Source organism: Schistocerca nitens, chromosome 3 (assembly GCF_023898315.1).
Source record: "Schistocerca nitens isolate TAMUIC-IGC-003100 chromosome 3, iqSchNite1.1, whole genome shotgun sequence".
Taxonomy (NCBI): Eukaryota; Metazoa; Arthropoda; class Insecta; order Orthoptera; family Acrididae; genus Schistocerca; species Schistocerca nitens.
This window is the reverse complement of record NC_064616.1, coordinates 921,933,060-921,959,264: the sequence shown is the minus strand read 5'-3', so window position 1 is coordinate 921,959,264 and position 26,205 is coordinate 921,933,060. Positions and strand designations below refer to the sequence as shown.

At 39.9% G+C, this 26,205-nt stretch overlaps 1 protein-coding gene across 1 annotated transcript in view; it reads right to left on the bottom strand.

Annotated features, from left to right (window-relative positions):
- Nucleotides 1-11,266: 11,266 nt before the first annotated feature.
- Nucleotides 11,267-26,205, bottom strand: part of LOC126247974 (leucine-rich repeats and immunoglobulin-like domains protein 3) — a 67,160-nt gene continuing 52,221 nt past the window's right edge. Inside the window, exon 13 of the mRNA XM_049948540.1 lies at nucleotides 11,267-11,951. Coding sequence (XP_049804497.1) covers nucleotides 11,674-11,951 — 278 coding nt within the window. The 3' untranslated portion in view covers nucleotides 11,267-11,673. The remainder of the gene's footprint in view (nucleotides 11,952-26,205) is intronic.

Sequence of the window (26,205 nt, the reverse complement as noted above, 5' to 3'; positions counted from 1 at the left end):
CAGATTAAAACTGTGTGCCCGACCGAGACTCGAACTCGGGACCTTTGCCTTTCGCAGGCAAGTGCTCTACCAACTGAGCTACCGAAGAATGACTCACGCCCGGTACTCACAGCTTTACTTCTGCGAGTATCTCATCTCCTACCTTCCAAACTTTACAGAAGCTCTACTGCGAACCTTGAAGAACTAGCACTCCTGAAAGAAAGGATATAGCGGAGACATGGCTTAGCCACAGCCTGGGGGATGTTTCCAGAATGAGATTTTCACTCTGCAGCGGAGTGTGCGCTGATATGAAACTTCCTGGCAGATTAAAACTGTGTGCCCAACTGAGACTCGAACTCGGGACCTTTGCCTTTCGCGGGCAAGTGCTCTACCAACTGGCTCAGTTGGTAGAGCACTTGCCCGCGAAAGGCAAAGGTCCCGAGTTTGAGTCTCGGTCAGGCACACAGTTTTAATCTGCCAGGAAGTTTCACAAAACATACTCCCAAAGAGAGGGGGGAGTGGGGGGAGGGATGTGGAAAGGGAAGGTATGCAGCCTGGAATGGAAAGAGAACTGCACTAGTTCAGGGTCCCGTGCTTGCCACGCACATATTCACAAAAGAGTTGTGGACCCCCTGGGGGACTGCTACCCTATGAGGATATAACAAGTATTTGGATGTTTACACGACTGTATTAAGAAAAACTTAAGAGGTTTGAGGAAAAAATTTTGTGTGAATTTTCATTGCCAAATGGACAAATGGGGTATCAAACTGAACAGTGTTAGATGTAGCTTTGGGGAAAATAAATAAATAAATAAATTTTGACTTCCTTCAAATGAAATACTAAATTTAGGACATCTGAAGAGCACAAGATGATCTAAAAGCAAATAGAGGTGTCAAAAAATTTCTTTCTTTTGCAAGTGTAGCTACACTGTGTATAAAAAGCTGCAATGGTATCACACTTGATTACTAAAATGGATTCCTTCAAATAAAGTACTAAATTTAGGACATTTAGAGAAGTTTTCTAAACAAAACTTGAGAACAAATAAATAAATAAAAAAAAAACTGGAAAAAAAGAAAAATGACAAATCTTTTGTGAAATAATTTGTCTAAATGTAAGAAATAAAATAGATTAGATAAATTGATGCACCTTTGAATGATGCTTGAAATCTATAGCAAATTAGGTGCCAACTGAGAATGTGCAGCCTCTTTCCCGATCTTTCACCATTCTCTATTGAAAAACTATTGGTTTTTTTTACATCTTTGGGCATTGATGATAGAAATATGTCAAGGCCACACAACAGCATACTGCACAGTATACATAATCCACCACACAAGTATCTTCTAGTACTCTTTAAAATTCTAAGTTAAAAGTTAATCATTTAACTTTAAACTTTCAATCAGCACTTCATTTGCTGTATATTGCCAGTTACTGATGATGCTGTGATGTACGGGAAAATGTTGTCAATGAGAGACTGTAGGAGAATACAGATAACTTAAGACAAAATTTTTAGTTGGTGAGACAAGTGTCAGCTCGCTCTAAATGTAGCAAATTGCATGTTAATGCAGACGAGTAGGAAAAACAATTCTGTAATATTTGAACACAGCTTTAGTAGTGTGCTGCTTGACACAGTTATGTCGATAAATATTAAGGTGCAATGCTGCAAAGTAATATGAAACGGAATGAGCACATAAAGATGGTAGTAAGGAAGGTGAATGGTCCGCTTCAGTTTACCAGGAGAATTCTAGGGAATCATGGCTCACCTATGGAGACTGTACATAGACCATTTGTGCAATTCATTCTTGAGTTCTTCTCGACTGTTTGGGATCCCCACCGGGTTGAACTAGAGGAAGACATTGACATAACAGAAAGGTGTGCTGCTAGCTTTGTTACTGACAGGTTTGATCAACATGCAAGTATTATGGAGATGCCCCATGAACTCAAACAGGATCCCTGGAGGGAAGACAATGCTCTTTTCATAAAGTACTATTGAGAAAATTTAGAGGACTGGCATTTGAAGCTGACTGCAGAATAATTCTGTTGCCACCAATGTATATTTTGTGTCAGGACCATGAAGATAAGAGAAATTAGGGCTTGAATGGAAGCGTATCGACTGTTGTTTTTTCCCTCATTCTATTTGAGAGTGGAGCAGGAAAAGAACTGACTAGTAGCATACGAGGTACCCTCTGCTGTGCACCATATGGTGGCTTGCAGAGTATATGTGTAGATGTACAATCCTGCACGTTTTACCTGGGGATAGAAAATGAGTAAATATAAATAAATGTCATGTGCCTCCCAACAAAGAGCTAGCTTTTCAATACGATGTCACTTTGGCAACTTGTGAGTCAATTTTACCACTTATTTTATTAAGCAGCTTTCTACTTAACCTCATGATCCTATTCCAGACCTTTCCACCACAGAAAAATCTGGAGTGACCAAGAATCAAACCTGAGCCCAATATAGTACCAAGTAAGCCTAACCAATAGATTATGGAGGTGACTACAATATGAAGCAATTAACTATATTTAACATGTTTAAAATTACATCTATAAAATCATATATGTCTTTTTTTTTTGCAAAAAACATTTTATTTCTAGTATCATCTCCATTCTCTTAAAGTATCTCTCATATTAAACTGATCTGAAAGCACAAAGAAATCTAAAGACCACATGAGAGGTTAAATTACCTTCTAAACAGAAAAACAACTTTAATGTAAAAAAAAAAAAAACTATTAGAAGTAAACATCCTGTTGTAGAGTCACATTGTTAGAACTAATAAATTTATACATTAATTCACAAATTAACAATTCAGGAAAGAGTTAATTCTGAGTAGAATGCATTGAAAGAACAACCGGCTACATACAAAGATTATATTACCATTAGGCAGCATGGAAAGTTCATATATAAAAATTCAGTCAATTAGTATATTCAATAATAAAATACAACACACAAAATTCATTCAAGTGACTCAAAAGCAGCAAGGGAGTTTATTGGAAAAACAAATAGCACAAGAAAGTTAATTAACTGAGTTAATTACAGAATGTACATACAGCCCCCTCGGCTGCAAAAAATTGTTGTCAAATTGACCATGGTTTCGACACTCTAAGGCTGTCTTCATCAGAATAAAAATTACATTGGATTACCTAGAAAATATGACACCCGCATTCTCATAAGATGGCCTTTTTTCATTCAGCTATTCATAGAGCCACCTCCACACCCCTTTCTTCTGAAAATCTCAATTCTGAAATCAGTTTGATTAAAACTGTGGCTATGATCCTTCTATAGTAGATAGTATTTTTAGAAGGAAAACCAATAAGAGTGTCGCTACCCTAGGCCTTTCTAATAACAAACCTAATGAAAAGAAAAAATTTTTTCTCCATACCATTTCTGGGTCCAATTTCTTACAGAATACAGCATTTACTTCAAAATAAATATAACTGTAGAGTAGCCTCCTCCACTAATAATTCTTTAAAAAGCAATATTACACATAACTTGAAACCTACGCTTTCTCCATTGCATAATTCTGGTGTCTATAAAATTATTTGCAGCAATTGTCCTGTCCATTACATAGGCCAAGCTATTGCGACAAGATTCAAAGAACACCTTCTCGGCAAAAAGGCACCAATGTTCACAATTCAACTTTCGCTGACCATTCGTTTAATCACAGTGCATAATCCTAAAGGTGTAAAAGACGCCCCGATCTTGCACTTGGAGAAAAAAGGCTTTAGGCTTAACATCTTAGAAGAGCTAGAGATAAACACCTCTCTCTGAAGGACAGTCTCATTCTGAATGAACAGTTGCAATTACACAATAGAAACTTTTTTTTTAGGTATATAGCCGCCAATTAAAAATGGTCAGAATGGCAATACTCTCCTCAATGTACACTCTTAAACATTGTTTTCCTTTCCAGTTTCACATTTTTTATGTACATTTGAACTATATTTCATTTATAAAATAAGACCGTTATGGTATGTTGTAATTTTCATGCACTGATTCCTGTTATTGCCCGTAATGTTAAATTGTCCATACAGTGCCTCATTTGCTCTTGTCTGTAATTTTATAACTTCTTGCTAGATGGAGTGAATCTGTTTTCGTGTCCAACTCGTGGCTGCCTTGGCCTGTTAGCCATCTAGTCTGATGGTAGTGACAGTTTGGCTTTATGCAGCCTCGTGACTGCCATTGTATTTCGATGGAATATTTTATTCCAATTGACAACATGTTACATTTACCCAGTTTCATTTTTATTCTTGTGATTATTTTAATTTGACAAAATTTTTTTTCTCAGATGTTTTTCAACTATGGTGTGATTACATGTAAGTACACTGCTTGTACAGTATATGGAAGTAATCCTATTAATTTATATTACATTTTTGAGCCATGTCATTATATTTTCTAGGTAATCCTCTGTAAGTTTTATTCTGATGAAGACAGCCTTAGAGCTGTCGAAACCATGGTCAATTTGACAACAATTTTATGCACCCGAGGTGGCTATACGTACATTCTGTAATTAAGTTAACGCTCGATTGCTGGACTTCAGCCTATAACAATGTTTAAAATTTCAATTAACTGAGTCCCAATCTTAGTTCCTCTGAAATCCAGGAAGTTATCGGTTCACTAACAAAGTAAAAGCTCATATAGCTTTCACAGACAATGGACTACAGGGACTGTTCTCATGTAACAAGAATATGTAACACAATCCAGTTTTGGACATTTCTTCAGAGAGATTAAAATGTGCCATGTTTAACTTCTTTACAATAAAGACATGTCTGACAATAATTCCCTGTTTAATGCTGATATTTACAAAAAATTTTAAGTTGGTAACAGTCATAATACAAATACCCTCTGGTTCTCTTTTATCCAGGGGTCACAGAGATGTTCCCTTCCTGTTTAACTTTCCTCAATATATCACTCTCTGCTCCCCCCATGAAGGAACTAATAGCTAGGATGGTGTTGTTACTTTTACCTTCATGTGTGTATATTGGCAGTACTAATCATTAAACCTCTTTGACGGTAAGCATTAGCTGGCAATTGTGCCTCAATTTACCAAATACGATCCTCTCACTGTTATAAAAAGAAAACCAAAATTCAAAATTTACTGTAATTAATGCATAAAAACTGATAAAAGAAACAGATGCGCTCAACCTAACATGATAAAGGTCAACAGATCTGAGTGAATCATATTTGTCATCAAGTATTGCTGCACTCAATACACACAGTCTGCAAACCAGTGAGATGATGCCCAGCTATTGGGATCTGGCAGATGAAATAAAAGCCATGTGGAAAATGAAATTTGTGCACATCATCATTGATGTTACCTCCAAGCAGTCTGAAGACCCTACAGTAGCAGGCAGTAGTGCTGAACACACGCAAAATAGTTCACTTAGATCTCAGAAAAGAAAGTTATTGCTTAAACTGCTATTATGAGCAGTTGTCCAAACAAGTGAGGCAATAAATAATATAATTAATGAATAAGTCTGAATACAGAAGTGCTGCTCACTCTGAGGATTACGCAACAAAATAGTTTCAACTCATATTTTGTAACATATCCAAGACTTTAGAGGTAAATTATAATATTTTGCAAGAAAGGCTGAGTTGTGCGAAATTACTGGTGCAGAAAACAATTGGTCCAAAATGTATATCTGAAAGACTGCACAAAATGAGAGGAAGGAAAATTAGGCTGTAACATCCCTTTAATACAAGGTAAGAGATGGAGCGAAAGCTCAGACTGAAAAAGACCGTGGAAGGATAACAGCAGTGTCTTGTCAAAGCAACCATTTCAGTGTTTGACTTAAGTGATATATGGATGCCTACTAAACTCTCAAGATGAAATCGTGTAGTGGTCACATTCCTCCTTATCATCAGTGAAAAAATTTAAAATAGTTATTTCGGCACAAAAACTATTGGCCTCTGCCTTTTGGGACCATAAAGGGATTCTCCTCATTGAATTTGTGAAATGGAGGGAAACAATGTTGCAAGGTACTGTGAAACCCTAAGAAACTGTGGATGGTGATACAGAACAAAAGAAGAGGAATGTTGAATGAAAGGAGCATACTTTTTGCATGACAATGAACATCGACACACAGCCAACACCATAAAGCAAGTTTTGGCTTCATTCGACTGGAACACTGTCAACCAACCCGCTCACAGGCCTGATTGGGTACCTTCACCTTTCTGAAGCCTTCTGTTGAAGAAGTTTTTCTACAGACAATGAGGTCCACAGTGCTGTCAAACAATGTCCCAAAAAGGTGGCAGGAGACTTTTTTTGATAAAAGTTATCAGAAAATTCATCCCTCGGCTCACAAAGTCCATTGAGCGCAAACGTGACTATGTCGAAAAATAGTGCTTGGTGTACATCTGCGAATCTGTAAATTTTGATGAAAATATTGTGTTTTTGATCTTTAAACAATTAAAAACTCTATCAGCACACATCTCATAAGAATTTCTATTACAGAAAGGCTAAACTGAGACACTTATAAGAAGCTGAATGCATTTCTTATGTCTCCATATGTCGATGCTTGTGCATCTTTGTAATGCTCCCATGACACCCAACAAATTTTTCACAAACAGAGCATTTTTCCCTTCTTTTCTTATGCTTTAATTATTAATGAAAGGCTGCAGGTGGATGACCACCCGTTGCGGTAAGCGTGCTGCTTCTTGCACAGTTAAGTCACACCCACCCAGAACTCTCGGTATTGTAATCAATCTGGCATCTACTTTTTACCATTACATGATTCTTCACATTTAACCCATGCTGCTGCAAAGCAGTCTTACGATCATTTGTAAAAATAGGAGCCACTCATGTTCCTTTCCTGTCACCTGTGTCAGTAAGCATCCGCTGGCCAAGACAGAGCAATAACAGGGAAGTAATCGATTTTGTGACAGTTCACGATTTTTTAACCAGAAGCAAATTATGAGTTTCATCTGTGTGTCTTGGTAGTTTACTTTTTGAATTTCTGTGTGTTAATTTAATAAACACAGTTCTAGCATTTTTGTCTGTGTCAGAAAATAAACCAATTTTGTAGTTTAGTTTTTGAATCTCTACATGTTAATCTAATTTACTAGAAACAGTTCTCGCATTTTTTGTCAATGCCTAAAGTAGAGTTTGCCAATGTGTGCCGATAGTCCTTTGTTTGTCTGTGTAGTGTAGTTTTCCATGGTCTTTAGTATGGGTAGGGACAGTGATTGCTGTGCTCAGATGCAAGCCGAGTTGGTGACACTTTGCTCGAGTTGGTGACACTTCGCTCTCAGCTCCAGGTTGTTAGCTTTGGTTATACACTTGAGGCTACAGTGGATGGGCATCACTGTTGTGGGAATCCAATGGATCTCCAGCACAGTGCATGAGTCAACCTCTCACCAGTGGTTGCGTGGGAAGTCACCTAGGGGCCATGGAAGGTTGCGAAAGAGTTCCCAGGGTTGGAATATCAGGCCTCCGTGGTCAGCCTAGCAAACAGGTTACAGGTACTGTCTGTGCCTGACACTGTCCCTCAGCCAGATGCAGCTGTTTGTCCTATTCCAGAGGAAATTTCTCAGCCTACAAGATCCGGGCAGTCACAGAGGGTGTTATTAGTGGTAGTTGGGAAATCTAATGTTAGGCGTGTTATGTGGGGCCCCTTAGGGACATGTATGTCAAGGAGGGGAAGACCAGTGTGCACTCCATGCGCATACCAGATCGAGTCAATCCAGATGTGGAATGGGTCCTTCCACATGCCATGAAGAACACAAGGTGCAGCCAACTGCAGGTGGGGATTCACATAAGTACCAATGATGTGTGTTGCTTTGGATCTAGAGATTCTCTCTGGTTTCGAGCGGCTATCAGAAGTAGTAAAGTTTGCCACTCTTGCTTGTGAGATGAAAGCAGAGCTCACCATTTGCAGTATAGTCAAAAGAACGAATTGCGGATCTCGGACTTCTGGTACAGAGCCTAGTGGAGGGTCTGAATCAGAGGCTCAGGCAGCTTTGTAACCATGCAGGCTGGAGATTCTTCGACTTGTGCCATAGGATGGTGGGGTTTCAGGTTCTGCTAAATAGGTCAGCAGCCAATTACACACAGAAGGCACTTACACGAGAAGCAGGAGCTGTGTGGCATGGACTAGGTGGTTTTTTAGGTTAGAGTGTCTTGGGGAAACAGAAGAAAAGGATTTAGTCTCAAAGGTTGCCAGTTGAACACAGGAAGGACGTAGATCTAGGAACCTTCGGTATAACAGTTGTAAATTGTTGTAGGTGTGTTGGGAAAGTACCAGAGCTTCAAGTGCTAATAGAAAGCAATGGTGCTCAAATTGTTATGGGCACTGAAAGCTGGAGATAAGTTCAGCTGAAATTTTTGTGAAAGACCCAACAGTGTTCAGAAAGGATAAGCTAAATACAGTTGGCAGTAACATGTTTGTTGCTGTTAGAAGTAGTTTATCTTGTAGCGAAATTGAAGTAAATAGTTCCTGTAAGCTAGTGTGGGTAGAGGCCATTCTTGGAAATCAGAATAAAATAAACTGGATTCTTTTATTGATCTTCCAATTCACATGATGTAATTGGTGAAAAGTTCAGAGACTCATACTATTACCAATAGTAGTGACTTCAATTTACCCTCAATATGTTGGCGAAAATACGTATTAAAATCCGGAGGTACACACAAATTAAATTGTGCTAAATGCATTTCCTGAAAATTATTTCGAGCAAGTTCACGAGTCCACCCGAATAGTAAATGGTTGTGAAAACACACTTCATCTCTTAGAAATGAATAATCCTGAGCTAAAAACATGCACCAAAATGGATTAGTGGAAACAGGGTTGTAGCGAGACTGAATATCATAATTCCCAAATGCTCCAAAAATAAATGAAAAATATCTCTACTCAAAAAAGCTGATAAAAATTTGCTCAATGCCTTCCTAAGAAACGATCTCCACTCCTTCTGAATTAACAATGTGTAGGTGTAGACCAGACGTGGCTTGAATTCAGAAAAATAGTATTGGCACTAATTGAGAGATTTATACCAAATAAATTAACAAATGATGGAGCTCAGCCCCATGGTACACAAAACAGGTCAGAACAGTGTTGCAGAAACAATGAAAAAAAGCATGCCAAATTTACACCTACGTCCAATCCCAAAGATTGGAAATCTTTCACAGAGGCTTGAAATTTAGCACAGACTTCAATGTGAGATGCTTACAATAGTTTCCACAATGAAACTTTGTCTCAAAACCTGGCAGAAAATCCAAAGAGATTCTTGTCGTACGCAAAGTTTGCTACCGGCAATGCACAATCAATGCCTTCTCTGCGCAATAGCAATAGAAATGTTATTGATGAAAATACCTTCACCAAAGAAGATGAAGTAAATACTACAGAACTCGACTCAAGAACAGCTGCCAGCATGAGTAACTTAGAAGTAGATCTCATCAGAGTAGTGAAGCAACTTAAATCACTTAACAAAAAGCAAGTCTCCCAGATCAGATTGTATATCAGTTAGGATCCTTTCAGTGTATGCTGATGCAATAGCTCCATACTTGACAATCATACACAACCGCTCGCTCGACAAAAGATCCATTCCTAAAGACTGGAAAGTTGCACAGGTCACATCAATATTCAAGAAAGGCAATAGGAGTAATCCACTAAATTACAGGCCCATATCATTAATGTCAATATGCCACAGGATTTTGGAACATATATTGTGTTTGAACATTATGAATTAACTCTAAGAGAATGGTCTATTAACATACAGTCCACACAGATTTAGAAAACATCATTCTTGTGAAACACAACTAGCTCTTTACTTACACGAAGTGTTCAGTGCTATCGATTGGGGATTTAAATTTCATTCTGTATCTCTAGATTTTCAGAAGGCTTTTGACACTGTAACTAACAACTAGCTTGTAATGAAATTGCATGCTTATGGAATATTGTCTCGTCGCAGATTTGTGGCTGGATTGGCGATATCATGTCAGAGGGGTCACAGTGCATGGAAAGTCATCGAGTCAAACAGAAGTGATTTCCAGCGTTCACAAAGGTAGTATTATAGGTTCTCTGTTGTTCCTTATCTACATATATGATTTACGAGACAATCTGAGCAGCTATCTTAGGTTGCTTGCAGATGATGGTTGTTTATCGTCTAGTAAAATCATCAGGAGAACAAAACAAATTGCAAAATATTTAGAAAAGAAAGCTGTATGATGCGAAAATTGGCAATTGACCCTAAATAATGCAACATGTGAGGTCATTCACATGAGTGCTAAAAGGAATGCGTTAAACTTTGGAAATCAACCAAATCTAAAGGCTGTTCATTCAACTAAATACCTAGAAATTAAAAAACAAATTGGAAACAACTTAAACTGGAAAGAACACAAGAAAACGCTACAAGGAAGGCGAACTGAAGACTGCATTTTATTGGCAGAACATTTAGAAAATGCAACACATCTGTTAGAGAGACTGGCTGTACTACCCTTGTCTGTCCTCTTTTTGGAGCACTGCTGCAAGGTGTGGTATCCTTACCAGATAGAATTAACAGAGTACATTGTGAAAGTTCACAGAAGGGCAGCACGTTTTGTATTATCGAGGAGTAGAGCAGAGAGTGTCATGGACATGATACAGGATTTCAGGTGGACTTCATTAAAACTAAGGCTTTTCTCATTTATGGGTGACCTCCTCCCACATTTCAGTCACCAACTTTCTCCTTCGAATGTGAAAATATTTTTTTGATGCCAACCTATGTAGGGAGAAACGATCATCATAATAAAATAAGGGAAATCAGAGCTGGCATGGGAAGAGATAGGTGTTTGTTTTTTCCGTGCACTTTTCGAGAATGTAATAATAGAAAATTATTATTATGGTGGTTCAATGAACCATTGGCAAGGCACTTAAGTGTGATTTGGAGAGTATCCATGTAGGTTTAGGTAACACAGAATTTAAAGGAAAGCTATAAGGTCCAAGAAGTAACAAAATTAGCCATGTTGGCAAGATGAGCCTTAAAAAAACTCCCCAGATCATTAATTTAAACCTTAAAATAAATATCCTTACAACATTTTAGCAGGTACTTATGACAGGGTAATTCTGCAATATTACAGAAAAGTCTGTGAATCATGTTGCACAAAACTGTTTTGAAAGCACTGAGTTCAACAAAACATACAAAAAATTTTGTTCATGTAGAACATGTTCATAAATATTAGGTGTAACAAAAATACACTTACACAAAAGAGCACACAAGAGTAATGATTCATCATATCAAAATACAATAAATATATAATTACCAAATAAACTTAATATGTGAAGTATTTCAGGTGGAGTTACAAAGTTAAGTCTGTAACAAAATACATTCTTTTCATTTAATAAACAATTAATACACACAACACAGCTCACGTAATATTTATATTTCTATACATCAAACTTAATTTTTGTAGCATTTATATAATAAATATTTCACAAGCAATATATTTTATCTGGAGTTGTACACTTTATACATAAATTACATTTCAGTGAAATTAGGACATACAGTTACACCTTTATCTGTGTATAACTTTGCCTACATAATAGTCTGATTTAAAAACACCAGTCAGTAGAGTTTAAAACAACTCTCTTAAAGAAATAACACAGCATTCACAACAAATGCAATTAACATATTTTGTCATATATCACATTCTTTCATTAAATGAGAAGAACATTCATAACTCACAGTTAAAACAGTTACGTATGCACAGTACAGCAAACACTCACTACCGTTACTGGCTGTCACCTCCCACAGTATCCTCGGTATGAGTCTGTATATCGAGGGGCAGGCTACGATAGGAACATGAGTGGGGAACATCGGCAGCAGTAGATTCTCTACCAAAAGGAGCTGACCACCTCTGTGAGGAATTTGCGCTCACTTCCTTTGAATCTTGTGGCCTGTCATGATCAGTACGGTGCAACAAGCTGTGCAGCAGCAATGCACCACTCATTCCTTGTATAGCACAATTTGGCAGCAGAGAATTCGTGACACTTTCGTGCTCACTCACTTCTGGGAATGGAGAAGATATTTTTAAGCAATTAGTAGTCCAGTGTTACAGCAATAATTAATTATCTTACTATAGTATGACTAATAAGGTTGAAATCATTGGTTGAAAATTTATTTTATTGTGTTGTATCCACATATGGTTAAAATAAGATTCATTAAATTAGTGGCTAATAATATCACACAAAAATGATTTCTTGCCAGTCAAGCTCAGTCATTGCCTCCATCTGCTATGTTTTTGAAACATGACTAAAACTGGATCAAGCACAAAAAGCCTTAATTTTAAGTTACTATCCCAAGAACACTCATGAAATCTATCAACAACATATGGTAAATATGCTGCTGCGCCTATCTTTACATTTATTAACACAATGGTAAAATCTCAAATTTATTTTGAACAACTTTTGTTCTATGTATCAAACAATATTTATTCTTACTTGTCACATCCATTTCATGTATGTCACTCAATTCCGATGATAGCTAATTGTGCACCATAGCTACTAAACACATTAAATTGGTCTACTTGGCAGTTAAATCTATGACTGTTACAAAACTTTAACTTTATTATAAAACTAGCCTTTTCCCCATGGCTCCATTCGTATACGCACGCAACGCACATATTGCAATCTTCTTCTGACCCCTGCCCCTCTCCTGCTGTCTGTCCACCTCATCCTCTTACCTCGATATGTTCATCTCCTACTCCCCACACTCTTTGTCCATCTCCTCCAACCCCTCTCTGGCCATACATTCCTCACCCCTTCCTCTGTCCATCTTCTCCCCCTTCTTCCACTTTCACCTGCCTCTACACCTTTCACTTGTCTACTGCATCTCTCTGTCCTCATCCTCCTCCTCCTCCTCCCCCCCTCTCTATCTGGTCTATTTCATCATCCTCCCCCCCCCCACTCACTATCCATCTGCTCACCCCACCCCCTCTGCTCAGCTATGCCCATATGCCCCTGCAAGGCATGCAGACACTAATGGCACAATATGCCTGTCATGAAGGGCAGCCTACATGTCAGGGAGTAGAAAACCCCATTTTGGCTGCATCTCTACTCCTATGACAGCTAGGACACCCACAGTGCTGATTCTCATACAGCAAGTAGTATGTGCAACAAATTTGGCTGAAATCAATCTAGTGGTTTAGAAGGAAATGCTGGACACACACTCTCTCTCTCTCTCTCATTTCCTGCAACTTCAATTGTGTATGCATTCATCATATCTATTGCCCCTACTTCCTCCACAGAGTGTGTGTGTGTGTGTGTGTGTGTGTGTGTGTGTGTGTGTGTGTGTGTGTGTGTGTGTGTGTCCACCTCTCCTCCCACCGTTTCTGCCACCTCTATCTATTTACTCCTTTTCCTCTCTTTGTCCATCTCTTCTGCCCCTCCCTCTGTCCATATCCTCATCCACACACTCTTCTCATCCCCCTTCTCTCTGCTCAGCAGTGCCCATCCTTGTGTGTAGCCCCTACAAGGTGTGCTATTACTGCATGCACATGCCACTCCCCTTTATCTCTGACCATCACCTCCTACCTGCTTTCTCTGTCCATTGCATTCTTCCCCCCCCCCCCCCCCCCCCGTCCTCTGTCCCTCCTCCCTGTCTGTCTATTTCCTTCTCCCCCTTTACTGTGTACATCATCCTTAGCCCCTCTCTCACTCTCCATCACTCCCACCCCCAATGCATGTTGATACAACACTTACAACATGCAGGGCAGCCTACATGTCTGTGATTTGTGTACCACCCTGGCCCGTGCTGATGGCTACCTCCATGTGGCAGCATTACTCAATCACTGCTGGAGTACTGATTATTCTTTGTGTTTTACAGTCCCTGTTATGACATGTCGATAAAATGAATATTGCACTAAACTATTTTGGGACTGCTCTATTGAATGGACATATAACACTCTCCTTTAAAAACTCTTTGTTTGTGATGGTAAATAAACTAATGCTTTCTGTTGGCACGATACACATGACAAGCAGTATTTATTTGAGCAGTCTCTATCTACACATTGCGAAACTGAAAATGCAAATATCTTAAGGATAACTTTTAGAAGAGACACACTGTAGCTGCAGAAGGCTGCATATTAGGAGTTTTTAATGCCTTGAATGCAAAATAAACACCACCGTGGGGCCATTTTGGCAATAACAAAATTATGTCAGCTGAGGAAAAAAATACAGGTAGAGGAAAGAGAACAATCAGAGAATTTCTGATCAACATATACTACCACAAAGAGGGCAAAAGCAACTACCAAAGTGTTCTAAGAATTTTAATCACATACTCAAACTTGAGAGCAACATTTCAGCTCCAAAACAGAAAAATCACGACAAAAGCTTTCCATGTCTTCAACAGAAGTGAGATACAAAGGGAAGAACATGTATGTTGCCCCCCCCCCCTTTTTTTTTTTAATGAATTGCCAATGACTGACAAAATGCTAGCTGCCACAAATGAAGATCCAGATTTGGGCAATATTCAGAGAACTAGGTTCTATAGATTATTAAGAGGCATTTACTAGTTGGACGAGACATTGTTGAACACAGGGCATACCCAAAGTAACATTTGGGTAGATAACATCATAAAATCCTCAAAACAAGTGTTTCCATCCAGATTATCCACCAGAAACAAGGGTCCATTGGGTAAAGTAAAATGACTGATTAGCACACACATTGGGAGCAAAACGAGTATAGTCAAAAGCTGTTTGTCGATTTTTGAATCCAAGAAGAGTGGAGATTTTCATGAGGAGAGGTGTGCCAATACATGATGTGTAGTGGGGTCAAAAATCCTTCACACTCAATGAAATATTGTCATTCAAGTTTATTACAAAATGCTCTTCTCTCTCCTCTATAATGCTGACTAATTTCCACATTTGAGTTCCAGCTTTTTCCATCACATTAAGGACACACTTGTTCCACTCTTCTGCAGTCAGTGTTCTTACTGCTTGTTATAATAGTTCTTTAATCCCTGACATTTTGTATGTCCTTGATGTTTGATTCTGGCCCAAACTAACTCTGCAGCATTTAATTTCAGTGGTAGGGAAGTTTTTAAAGGAGAGTGTTATATGTCCATTCAATAGAGCAGTCCCAAAATAGTTTAGTGCAATATTCATTTTATCGACATGTCATAACAGGGACTGTAAAACACAAAGAATAATCAGTACTCCACAGTGGAGCATGTGTCGCTCATGAAAAACCCTGTATTATTAACGGGGTTTTGAGGAATCCTTTCTCTGCTACAGGAAAACACAGTTATGGTACTAGATGATGCACCATAGCATTCTCATAGAAAAAAAAAGTTCATAATGTGAATTATAACACTCAAGATACATAAGAATGGCTAAAATCCTCAAATGTCACTTTTGAAGATAGTGTATTGATGAAAGGACTAATAGGTATCATTAAAGAAACACAAAGTTGTGCACAAAAAATACACCATAGATGAAATGGCTAAGAACAGGGAAAACTGTTGTTCAAATTCTTCCCTACCACTGAAATTAAATGCTGCAGAGTTAGTTTGGGCCAGAATCAAACATCAAGGACATACAAAATGTCAGGGATTAAAGAACTATTATAACAAGCAGTAAGAACACCGACTGCAGAAGAGTGGAACAAGTGTGTCCTTAATGTGATGGAAAAAGCTGGAACTCAAATGTGGAAATTAGTCAGCATTATAGAGGAGAGAGAAGAGCATTTTGTAATAAACTTGAATGACAATATTTCAAGTCTGACCGAATGAACTTAGTGTTTTTCTTCTCTAATATTATTGTAACTGGTACTGTTACCAAAATTGCTTGTATCTGAATCTGCTATGCCACCTGTAGGTGTTTTATGCTTTATTTCATTACATTGCAGCCCAAGTTAATAATACAGGGTTTTTCATGAGCGACACATGCTCCACTGTGACGTCAGCCTGGCGGCCAACTGCACATTGAGCGTGAAGGATTTTTGACCCCACTACACATCATGTGTACACTGAATGCTTTCACTAGAACAGGTAGTGGCTGGTCACACGAAACTGTTTCACTCTCAATAAACTGACTATAAATGCAGCAGAAATGGAATACCTAAGACAGTATCGAATCCTCTGTCAAGTGACAAATTTACGCAAAGAAAAAAAAGAGACAGGTAAATTATCCCCCTGTGTGTGTGTGTGTGTGTGTGTGTGTGTGTGTGTGTAATTATCCCCCTGTGTGTGTGTGTGTGTGGTGACCAAAGAAATTATAAATTTAAAACAGTTACAAAAACAGAATAAAATATTGACTATAAATTGAAGACATTATCAATACTATTATAGCTCAGAAAGAACCGGAAAGAAAACTTCTGAGAACTGGAAAAAGTTATTTAATGGCAAGTACCAATATGACCATGGAGTTGCAGCTGTTGATGAGTACGGAAATTAGGAAGAAACAAGGACTTGCAGCAACAGGCGGAAGGAGGAAAGTCAGCAGGAGTTGAGATAACAGCAAACATTGTAGAAAACACTTACTTTGTGAACTCCAGAAGAGATATTGAGAACCTTACGATTGGGGAAAATTATAAAATTACTGTTAAAACATAGGCATTATCTGTGGAGGAACTGACTTACTGTTGCATGTTGTTAACTTAATGCTAGACTTGTTTCAAACAACTTACAAGAATAAAGCTGCTCATATTTCAATAGGTAAACACCCCGTCATTATCAAGGCACAAATGCAAAGACAGAGTGCTGCGCAAGGAAATTTAAACCCTCATCAAGCGGGGCCTTGCCGACCAAGAATCATAATACAGCGTAAGTGGAAGTACAATAAACACACCATAAAAAAGACTGGCCTCACCACACAACCAAAGATGACCAGTGACAGAAGTTACTGATTGTGAATGTTAATTACCAACAGATGAACAAGTAGCATTAACTCAGTAATTTGTAGTTTGGCCAGGGAGAGTGCAGCATTCCTCGCAGAATTTAAGAAAACACCTCCGTTTCTATAAGGCCACTTGCTAATTTAATCTCAACTGATTCATTAACAACACTATCTCAATAGTTTGAAGTGCACACCAGAACCTCTGTGTTGTTATACTACATAGGATGACTGATACCAAGGTAGTGCTCTGTAATAGCAGATTTGCTCTGCCGTTTCAAGTGTGTGAGACGATTAAGCTCAGAAAACTGGTCCTCTTCCCTCCTTATGGTCTGACCAAAATATGATATGCCCAAGTTCATAGGATTCAGTAGACACCCACCTCACGCAAACCAAGATAATCCTTTACAAAACCTGAAAGGGTCCTAATTTTAGGTGGAGGTCAAATAACACACATCACTGTTTTTCTTCAAAATAAGACCAATCCTGTTGGAAATGCTACTTGCATATGGCAAAAAGGCTATAGATTTTAAGTGTCATCTTGCTGTTTTCATCACTTATCCATTTCACAGTTGGTCGATAGCACAATCCGCATCTGATCTGTGTTTCATATAACCATCTGCTGAAAGGTGAATTGGAGTGGGCTAACTCAGCTGCAAAATTTCAGAGTCTGAGATGATGTGGGTCCTGTGAACCAAGGTATGAAGTACCCCTCATGCTGAGCCAGATGGTGGCAACTATCATCCTGAAGGTGGTAGGCAGGGGGTGGGTGGTGTGGGGGGGGGGGGAGGAGGAGGAGGAGGAGGAGGAAGCGAGAGTTGTCTTCATATAAACATTATGACCCAAACACCACCAACCTTTCTCCTGATAAACACATAAAGGAAAGGAGGGCCGCCATCCTTTTTCACCTCTATAGGGAGCCAAACAACAAATGTATTGTTTATGTATATTTAAAAAAGCATGGAACTGTTAATGCCACCAACTCCAGAGCATGTTCCTTGATATCTTCTATGAACATATTAGCAATAATAGGTGACAGAGGGCTCCCCATCACAATTGCACCTGTCCTTGGTCACTGAATAAAAAGTAAGAAGAGGTCAACACAATGGCAATTACCCATGACAACTCAGGCAGAGGAATGTGAGCGAAGAGAAAGACGACCAAACCAACATAGAAAATTCACAGAGTTCCTAACGAAGAGAAAGACGACCAAACCAACATAGAAAATTCACAGAGTTCCTAATGTGACGAACACACTGAGCTACTAGTGGTCTCAACAGAGTAGCAATATGCGTTTCACTATGGAGGTGGAAAAGAACTGTTGCTTTTTCTTCCTTGATGTATTAGTCCCAGGGGAGGTTGCTGATATGTTGGGACATACTTTTTATAGGAATCCAACTCACACTAATTTATTATCTTCAGGTCATTAGTTGTCAGCATCTGGCTCATGTAAAGGGGTACCTCGTACTTTGGTACATAGGGCCCATGTCATCCCATACTGACAGTTTGTCAGCTGAGTTAACACATCTCAAAGTAACTTTTCACCAGAATAGTTGTAGTGAAAGACATTGGATGAGCATTGCACTATCGAGCAACTGTGAACTGGGTGAGTGATGAAAATGGTGAGTTGGCCTCTAAGTCTATGGTCTCTTTGCCTTATGCAAGTACCATTTCCAACATAATCTACTCTACATACATACTCTGCAAGTCACCGTATGATGTGTGGTGGAGGGTACCTTGCACCACTGCTAATCAGTTCCTTTCCTGTTTCACTCAAAAATAGAGCAAGAGAAGAACGACTGTCTATACGCCTCCTTACAAGCTCTAATTTCTCTTATCTTACCTTTTTGGTCCATACGCAAAATGTATGTTGGTACCAGTAGAACTGTTCAGCAGTCAGCTTCAAATGCCAGTTCTCTCAATTTGCTCAACTGTGTTTCTTGAAAAGGTCATCTTCCCTCCAGGGATTCCCATTTGAGTTCCCAAAGCACCTCCGCAATCGAACCCACTAGTAACAAATCTAGCAGCACGCCTCTGTATTGCTTTAAGGTCTTCCTTTAATCCGACCTAGTTGGGCTCCCAAACACTCAAACAGTACTCCAGAATGGGGTCACATTAGTGTTATATATGCTGTCTCCTTTACAAATGACTCACACTTTCCCAAAATTCTTCCAATATATCACAGTCTACCATTCGCCTTCCCTACTATAGTGTTTGCACACTCATTTCATTTCCTATCACTTTGCAACATTACACCTAGATATTTAATCACTGTGACTGGGTCGAGAAGCACATTACTAATACTGTATTCACACATTACAGGATTGTTTCTCCTACTCCTCTAGATTAACATATTTTCCTACATTTAGAGCAAGCTGCCACTCATCACACAAACTAGAAATTTTGTTGTGTCATCTTGCATCCTCCTACAGCCACTCAATTATGACATCTTCTGGTACACCACATCATCAGCAAACAGCTGCAGACTGCTGCTCACCCTGCCCATCAAATCATTTATGTATATAGAGAATAATAGCATTTATCACATTTCCAAGGGGCAGTCCTGACAATACCCTTGTCTCTGATGAACACTCACTGTCGAGGACAAAGTCCTGGGTTCTATTACTTAAGAAGTTTTAAAGACACTCTCATATCTGGGAATCTACGCTGTATGTTCATACATTCATTAACAGTCTGCAGTGAGGCATCATGTCACATGCTTTTCAGAAATCTAGGAACACGGAATTTGCCAGTTGCCCTATATCCATGGTTCACATGATATCATGTAAGAAAAGGGCAAGCTGAGTTATGCGTGAGCGATGCTTTCTAAATCCGTGATGATTTTCGAACAAAGACTTATCCACCTCCAGGAAATTTATTATACTTCAACTGAGAATATGTTCAAGAATTCTACAAAACAAATCTATGTTAAGAATATTGGCCTGTAATTCTGTGGGTCCATTCTTTTACCTTTATTATGTACAGGAGTCACCTACACTTTTTTCCCCATGTGGAGAGAGGGGCAAGAGAGGGAGGGGGGCAAGAGAGGGAGGGGGGCAAGAGAGGGAGGGGGGGAAGAGAGGGAGGGGGGAAGAGAGGGAGGGGGGAAGAGAGGGAGGGGGGAAGAGAGGGAGGGGGGAAGAGAGGGGGAGGCAGGCAGGGAGGGAGGTAGGGTGGGAGGGAGGGGGGGCAGATTTAGAAATGATTCAGTAATGACTGAGTTACTACTACTACTACTACTACTACTACTATCACCACCACCACCACCACCACCACTATTGCGTAATATTTAAGGAAGATGTAAGTAGCATTCTTAGGTACAAAATAATGAAATACTTAGGGGGGAAAATATTAAATTAGAGCAGGAATGTTAACCACTCACAAGAAGAATGGAAAATTTTGACTTTTACAGAAAAGATAAAAGTTGTAGTTGCCTAATATTCATCACTCTCTTGCGTATCATCAAACAAGATTCCAAGAAAAAGGGCGAGGTGATTGTTATAATCACCTTAGCGTATTGCAGCTATTCAGATTTACAGAGGTAACCTAAACATTCGAATATCACTTTTAAAGATTGCGCAAGAATAAACATGGCAGTAATGGGTGTAAGTAGAATACTAATTGCTGGTAATATTTTACTACAGAGAAACAGTGTCTACTACAAACACAGGAAAAACACAATCAAAAATGACATTTTGTCTGGAATGGACTGCTTTCTGAGGGCTGGTACACAGCCAACTCAATTCCATTAAATTACTCGTTAACAGGTACTCAGCAATGAGAAGTATTTGCACACGCTACAATGCGGTGGCCCCAAGAAGCTTAAAATTTGATCATCAATCCAAATATCAGATCAAACTTCATAGTATGTTACGAGGTGTTACCGAAAATATTCAAGAATTTCATTGTACTGATCAATCCAGAAGTAGTGTGGCATTTTGCCTCTAGATGTCTCGATGTACATGTCTCAGCTACTGCGGCAATAAGGTTGCATCACCTTTGGCGGCAATGCAGTTGTGAGTTTTAGTGGTGCGTGTCAAGGCATGTTTCAATGCTTCTGTGAATTGTAAACTGGATAATGTGAAGGAGCAACTGATTTGCATTAAATTCTGTTTCACGTTGAAGAAAACTGCAGCTGAAACACACTGCTCACTGACAGAGGCAGTTGGTGAGAGTGCACTGAGTCACACAAGAATATTTGAGTGGTTTAAATGCTTTAAGGAAGGCTGAGAATCTGTGAAAGATGACAACCATTCTGGTCAAGTGTCAAGATGAACAACATTGGAAATGATCATAAAAGTGCATTATGTGATTCACAAAGACTGAAGGCAGACAATTCATGATGTTTGTAACAGACTTGGGGTGTTGTACGGTACACGTCAACGAATTCCAGCTGATGAACTGAATGCGAGACGAATTGCAGCAAGGGTTGTTCCTTGCCTTCTCAACATCGGCCAACAAAACCTCAGGATTCAGACATGCAGTTAGCTGCAACAAAGAGTCTGAAACTGTCCAAAATTCCTATCTAGACCCGTAACAGATGATAAATCTCAGCTCTACAGTTATGACACTGAAACAAAGCACCAATCATCACAATGGAAAACACCATCTTCTCCCATGCTGAAAAAAGCTCAATAAGTTTGAAGCAAAATGAAGACAATGCTGATCATTTTTTTCGACATTCAGGGAATAATGCATAAGGAGTTTGTTCCACCTGTTCAGACTGCCAATGGGTAGTTTTAATGCAAGGTTTTGAGGTGACTGACAGAAAATGTTTAGTGCAAATAACCAGAGTTGTGGAGAAACAAAGATTGGTTTGTGCACCATGACAATGCACCTGTGCACAGCTTGCCAACTGTAAACAACATGACAATGGTCCCCCCCCACCCTCCTTACTTGCCAGACCTAGCCCCGTGTAACTTCTACCTGCTACCAAAAATGGAAATCATGTTGAAAAGGCAATGTTTTGACTGAACTGAAGATGTCCTGGTGGAATCAACGGATCCTGAACAGCCTGTGGACTTCCAGGAGTGCTTCTAAAAATGGGAACATTGCTGGGATCATCGCATACATGCTCGAATTTATTATTTTGAAGGTGATGAAGGACATCAGGGTGCAAGTACAGTTTCTCATTTTCAGAATGAAATCCTCGAACATTCTGGGTAGGACCACATACTAGCTAGCCATGGCCCTGATAAGCTCTCACCTTCTCCGAAACTGTAAACCTGTTAAGCATGGTATATTAACCACATTATACTGTTTTAAGACATAGAACAATGTACCATATACAAATTCTTTATATGACAAAATTTTTGAGAATGATGATAAAGCACAAGTACAAACTGCTAAAGATAATTTTTAAAACATACTGTCTGTTTATACCTCCAATCTGTTGCAACTGAGGAATGAAGATTTCTAGGTTTGATGAGGGAGGTTGGGGTGGGGGAGTGGGGTTAGTGAGTCTGGGGTTAAAGATTCACTCGTACCGAGTTGATCATAGACTACACACAAGCTCAGATTTGGCAAATGTGTGGAAGTAAATTGGCAGTTTCCCTTCCAAAGGACTCATTCTGGCATTTGCCTCAAGTAATTTATGGAAAGCAATCCAGCCGGTCTCTGATTTTGAGTCTAGTGTATTATTCACTCCACCACCATACACAGCACAACTGGGCTCATGGAGCATGAAATAGCAGAGGGAAAACATGGCCCAACTATCTATTGTGGATAATACATTGTCAGTGGCTACTACAAATATGGTGAGACTGAAAACATATTTCCAGCGGTGCCATTCTGTTACTGGATTTTCTTTGGTTTAATGCCACTGATTCAATACTAGAAAATTGTCGGGAGAGGAGGAACTATGAGAAGATAGGAAGACACCCCTCAAAGGTCAAACAATATTAAACTACATGTAGTAGATTTATATCTACAACTGCAATCTTGCATTGACCATTCAGAGGGTATATAGTGTACTGCGATCATTTTCCTCTTTTCTTGCTCAGTTCCCAAATGGTTTAGAGGTACAAAAATTGTCTGTGGCCTTCTGAACAAGTCTTAATTTCATTAACTTTGCCACTGTGTTATAACAGACCTCAAGATTAAAAAATACACTTCTGAGAGTTGACCAAGTAGCAAAGACTGCTGTTTTACTGCCCCCATGTTTAAGATTGTTGAGAGTGGAATGATACCTTCTGAACCTATAGTAAAACTAACTAAATAGCCCCCAATATTGTAGAGAATAGGTTAGATGACAGTTCTAGTATCTTTCACATACAGCTACTGATGGTAATACTCTTAACTGGTATGGTTCATTCCTTGTCACAGTAGGTGTGACCAAAACTGGCTCTGTGTATGAACCACAACAGTTACCACTCGGCAACATTCTATTAAAAGTATTTCTCACATCTCATTTTTCAGGAGTTGTAACCTGCAAGAAAATGCAGTATCTAGCTCCCACATGAAGAATGGCAATTTGTTTCTTTTTAGTGTTTGAAATGAAAGTCCCAGAAGCAAAAAGCTAAATCCTTCTATTAAGTGGGAGCAACTGTTTGGATATTTATTATGCAGAGGACAGCTGCAGTGAAGCAGTATAAAACATTCATTCAATGGCCACTCCGCAACTGGCTCTGTTCCTGTCGAAATCATTATTTTAGTGCAGGCTATGTCCTGCGATCATATGAATGTCGTTAAGTTTAAACCTTGTCTCCCGTAGACAGAAATGTGGAGAATTATCTTTTGTTATTAGTTTCTGTTTCTCCGTGTGTGTTCTAAATCATTTTTGTTGCAGTGCAGTGTAGAACGCACTCTATCATTGAGTTTCAATGCTGTGTGTTTCTCTTTTCACTTCATGCAGACACAGCCTTAGTATCGTTAATGTCAGAGAGAATTAATGTTCTGAAACTGAACTACACAGGATCATCATTGTCATTATTATTATTATTATCATTTTACCAACCCCCTGCTACCGCCATCATAACCTTTTGTTATCGTTATTCCTTGTAATGGAGCAGTCAGCATAAAATAAAGACTGGGCTACATCAAGCCAGCATAAAATACAGACTGGGAAATGTCGAGCCCTGAATTTACATTTTGTAAAACTGCTATATTTTGTAGATGTACAGTTTTTTAATTGACCAACAACTGGCGTTTAGTACAAAGTTTACGCTAGAACTCATATATGCAGAGTTTTATACTGTCTTTGTAGCTTGCTTTTATGTGGAAATATCTGTCTTTACAACCAGATTTTTCATAAGTGATGCAAATTACATGGCAAATGTTGGAAGCTATTTTGACTTACTCATTTTCTATGTCTCAAAGTCATGCTATTTCCTATTAACTACAGAATCCTTTCCTCTTCTAGAGCCAGTAAAAATGTCTGGCTCTGCACTAGGTGCTTTGTAGGACAATTAATGCATATTTGCTATAAATGGAATGTACGCTGATCATGCCATCTGTGCCGAAATTCTCCCAATTCGTCTTTCACAAGTCTTTTTGTATGGTTATACTTAACACTTCCATTGCCTCACAGAATTTCAAGGAAAATGACCATATTTTAGCATGATAAATCAAGATTTTAAAGTATTACCGGACAATCCTACAGATGAAGGTTCTTCTTGAAGTAGCTGTTTTCACTAGTTCATCACTGAGCAGCTTCATTATGTCTTGTGCAAACCACTTAATCTCTTACATTTATTGGAGATCTAATATTACAGAACCGTGCACCTGAGAATGATCAGTACAGTCAAAGATTTTCTGTTTGGTTCTTGAGTATTAATGTGTATGTCTTAAGTCTAAAGGGTTGAGCCACAGACTATAAGAGGAGCTGTGATGAACTTTCCTATCAAGATACTGCATACTTAACTGCAGTAATTATGTGCCAGTTTCTATGATCCACAAACATGAAATCCAAACTTCACAACTTCACATGTCTATCTTCTTTATTCAAACTATCGATTACCATGTATTACCATATTATATGAATGGTCCAATTAGTAATATACACTCCTGGAAATTGAAATAAGAACACCGTGAATTCATTCTCCCAGGAAGGGGAAACTTTATTGACACATTCCTGGGGTCAGATACATCACATGATCACACTGACAGAACCACAGGCACATAGACACAGGCAACAGAGCATGCACAATGTCGGCACTAGTACAGTGTATATCCACCTTTCGCAGCAATGCAGGCTGCTATTCTCCCATGGAGACGATCGTAGAGATGCTGGATGTAGTCCTGTGGAACGGCTTGCCATGCCATTTCCACCTGGCGCCTCAGTTGGACCAGCGTTCGTGCTGGACGTGCAGACCGCGTGAGACGACGCTTCATCCAGTCCCAAACATGCTCAATGGGGGACAGATCCGGAGATCTTGCTGGCCAGGGTAGTTGACTTACACCTTCTAGAGCACGTTGGGTGGCACGGGATACATGTGGACGTGCATTGTCCTGTTGGAACAGCAAGTTCCCTTGCCGGTCGAGGAATGGTAGAACGATGGGTTCGATGACGGTTTGGATGTACCGTACACTATTCAGTGTCCCCTCGACGATCACCAGTGGTGTACGGCCAGTGTAGGAGATCGCTCCCCACACCATGATGCCGGGTGTTGGCCCTGTGTGCCCCGGTCGTATGCAGTCCTGATTGTGGCGCTCACCTGCACGGCGCCAAACACGCATACGACCATCATTGGCACCAAGGCAGAAGCGACTCTCATCGCTGAAGACGACACGTCTCCATTCGTCCCTCCATTCACGCCTGTCGCGACACCACTGGAGGCGGGCTGCACGATGTTGGGGCGTGAGCGGAAGACGGCCTAACGGTGTGCGGGACCGTAGCCCAGCTTCATGGAGACGGTTGCGAATGGTCCTCGCCGATACCCCAGGAGCAACAGTGTCCCTAATTTGCTGGGAAGTGGCGGTGCGGTCCCCTACGGCACTGCGTAGGATCCTACGGTCTTGGCGTGCATCCGTGCGTCGCTGCGGTCCGGTCCCAGGTCGACGGGCACGTGCACCTTCCGCCGACCACCGGCGACAACATTGATGTACTGTGGAGACCTCACGCCCCACGTGTTGAGCAATTCGGCGGTACGTCCACCCGGCCTCCCGCATGCCCACTATACGCCCTCGCTCAAAGTCCGTCAACTGCACATACGGTTCACGTCCACGCTGTCGCGGCACGCTACCAGTGTTAAAGACTGCGATGGAGCTCCGTATGCCACGGCAAACTGGCTGACACTGACGGCGGCGGTGCACAAATGCTGCGCAGCTAGCGCCATTCGACGGCCAACACCGCGGTTCCTGGTGTGTCCGCTGTGCCGTGCGTGTGATCATTGCTTGTACAGCCCTCTCGCAGTGTCCGGAGCAAGTATGGTGGGTCTGACACACCGGTGTCAATGTGTTCTTTTTTCCATTTCCAGGAGTGTATTTGTATAT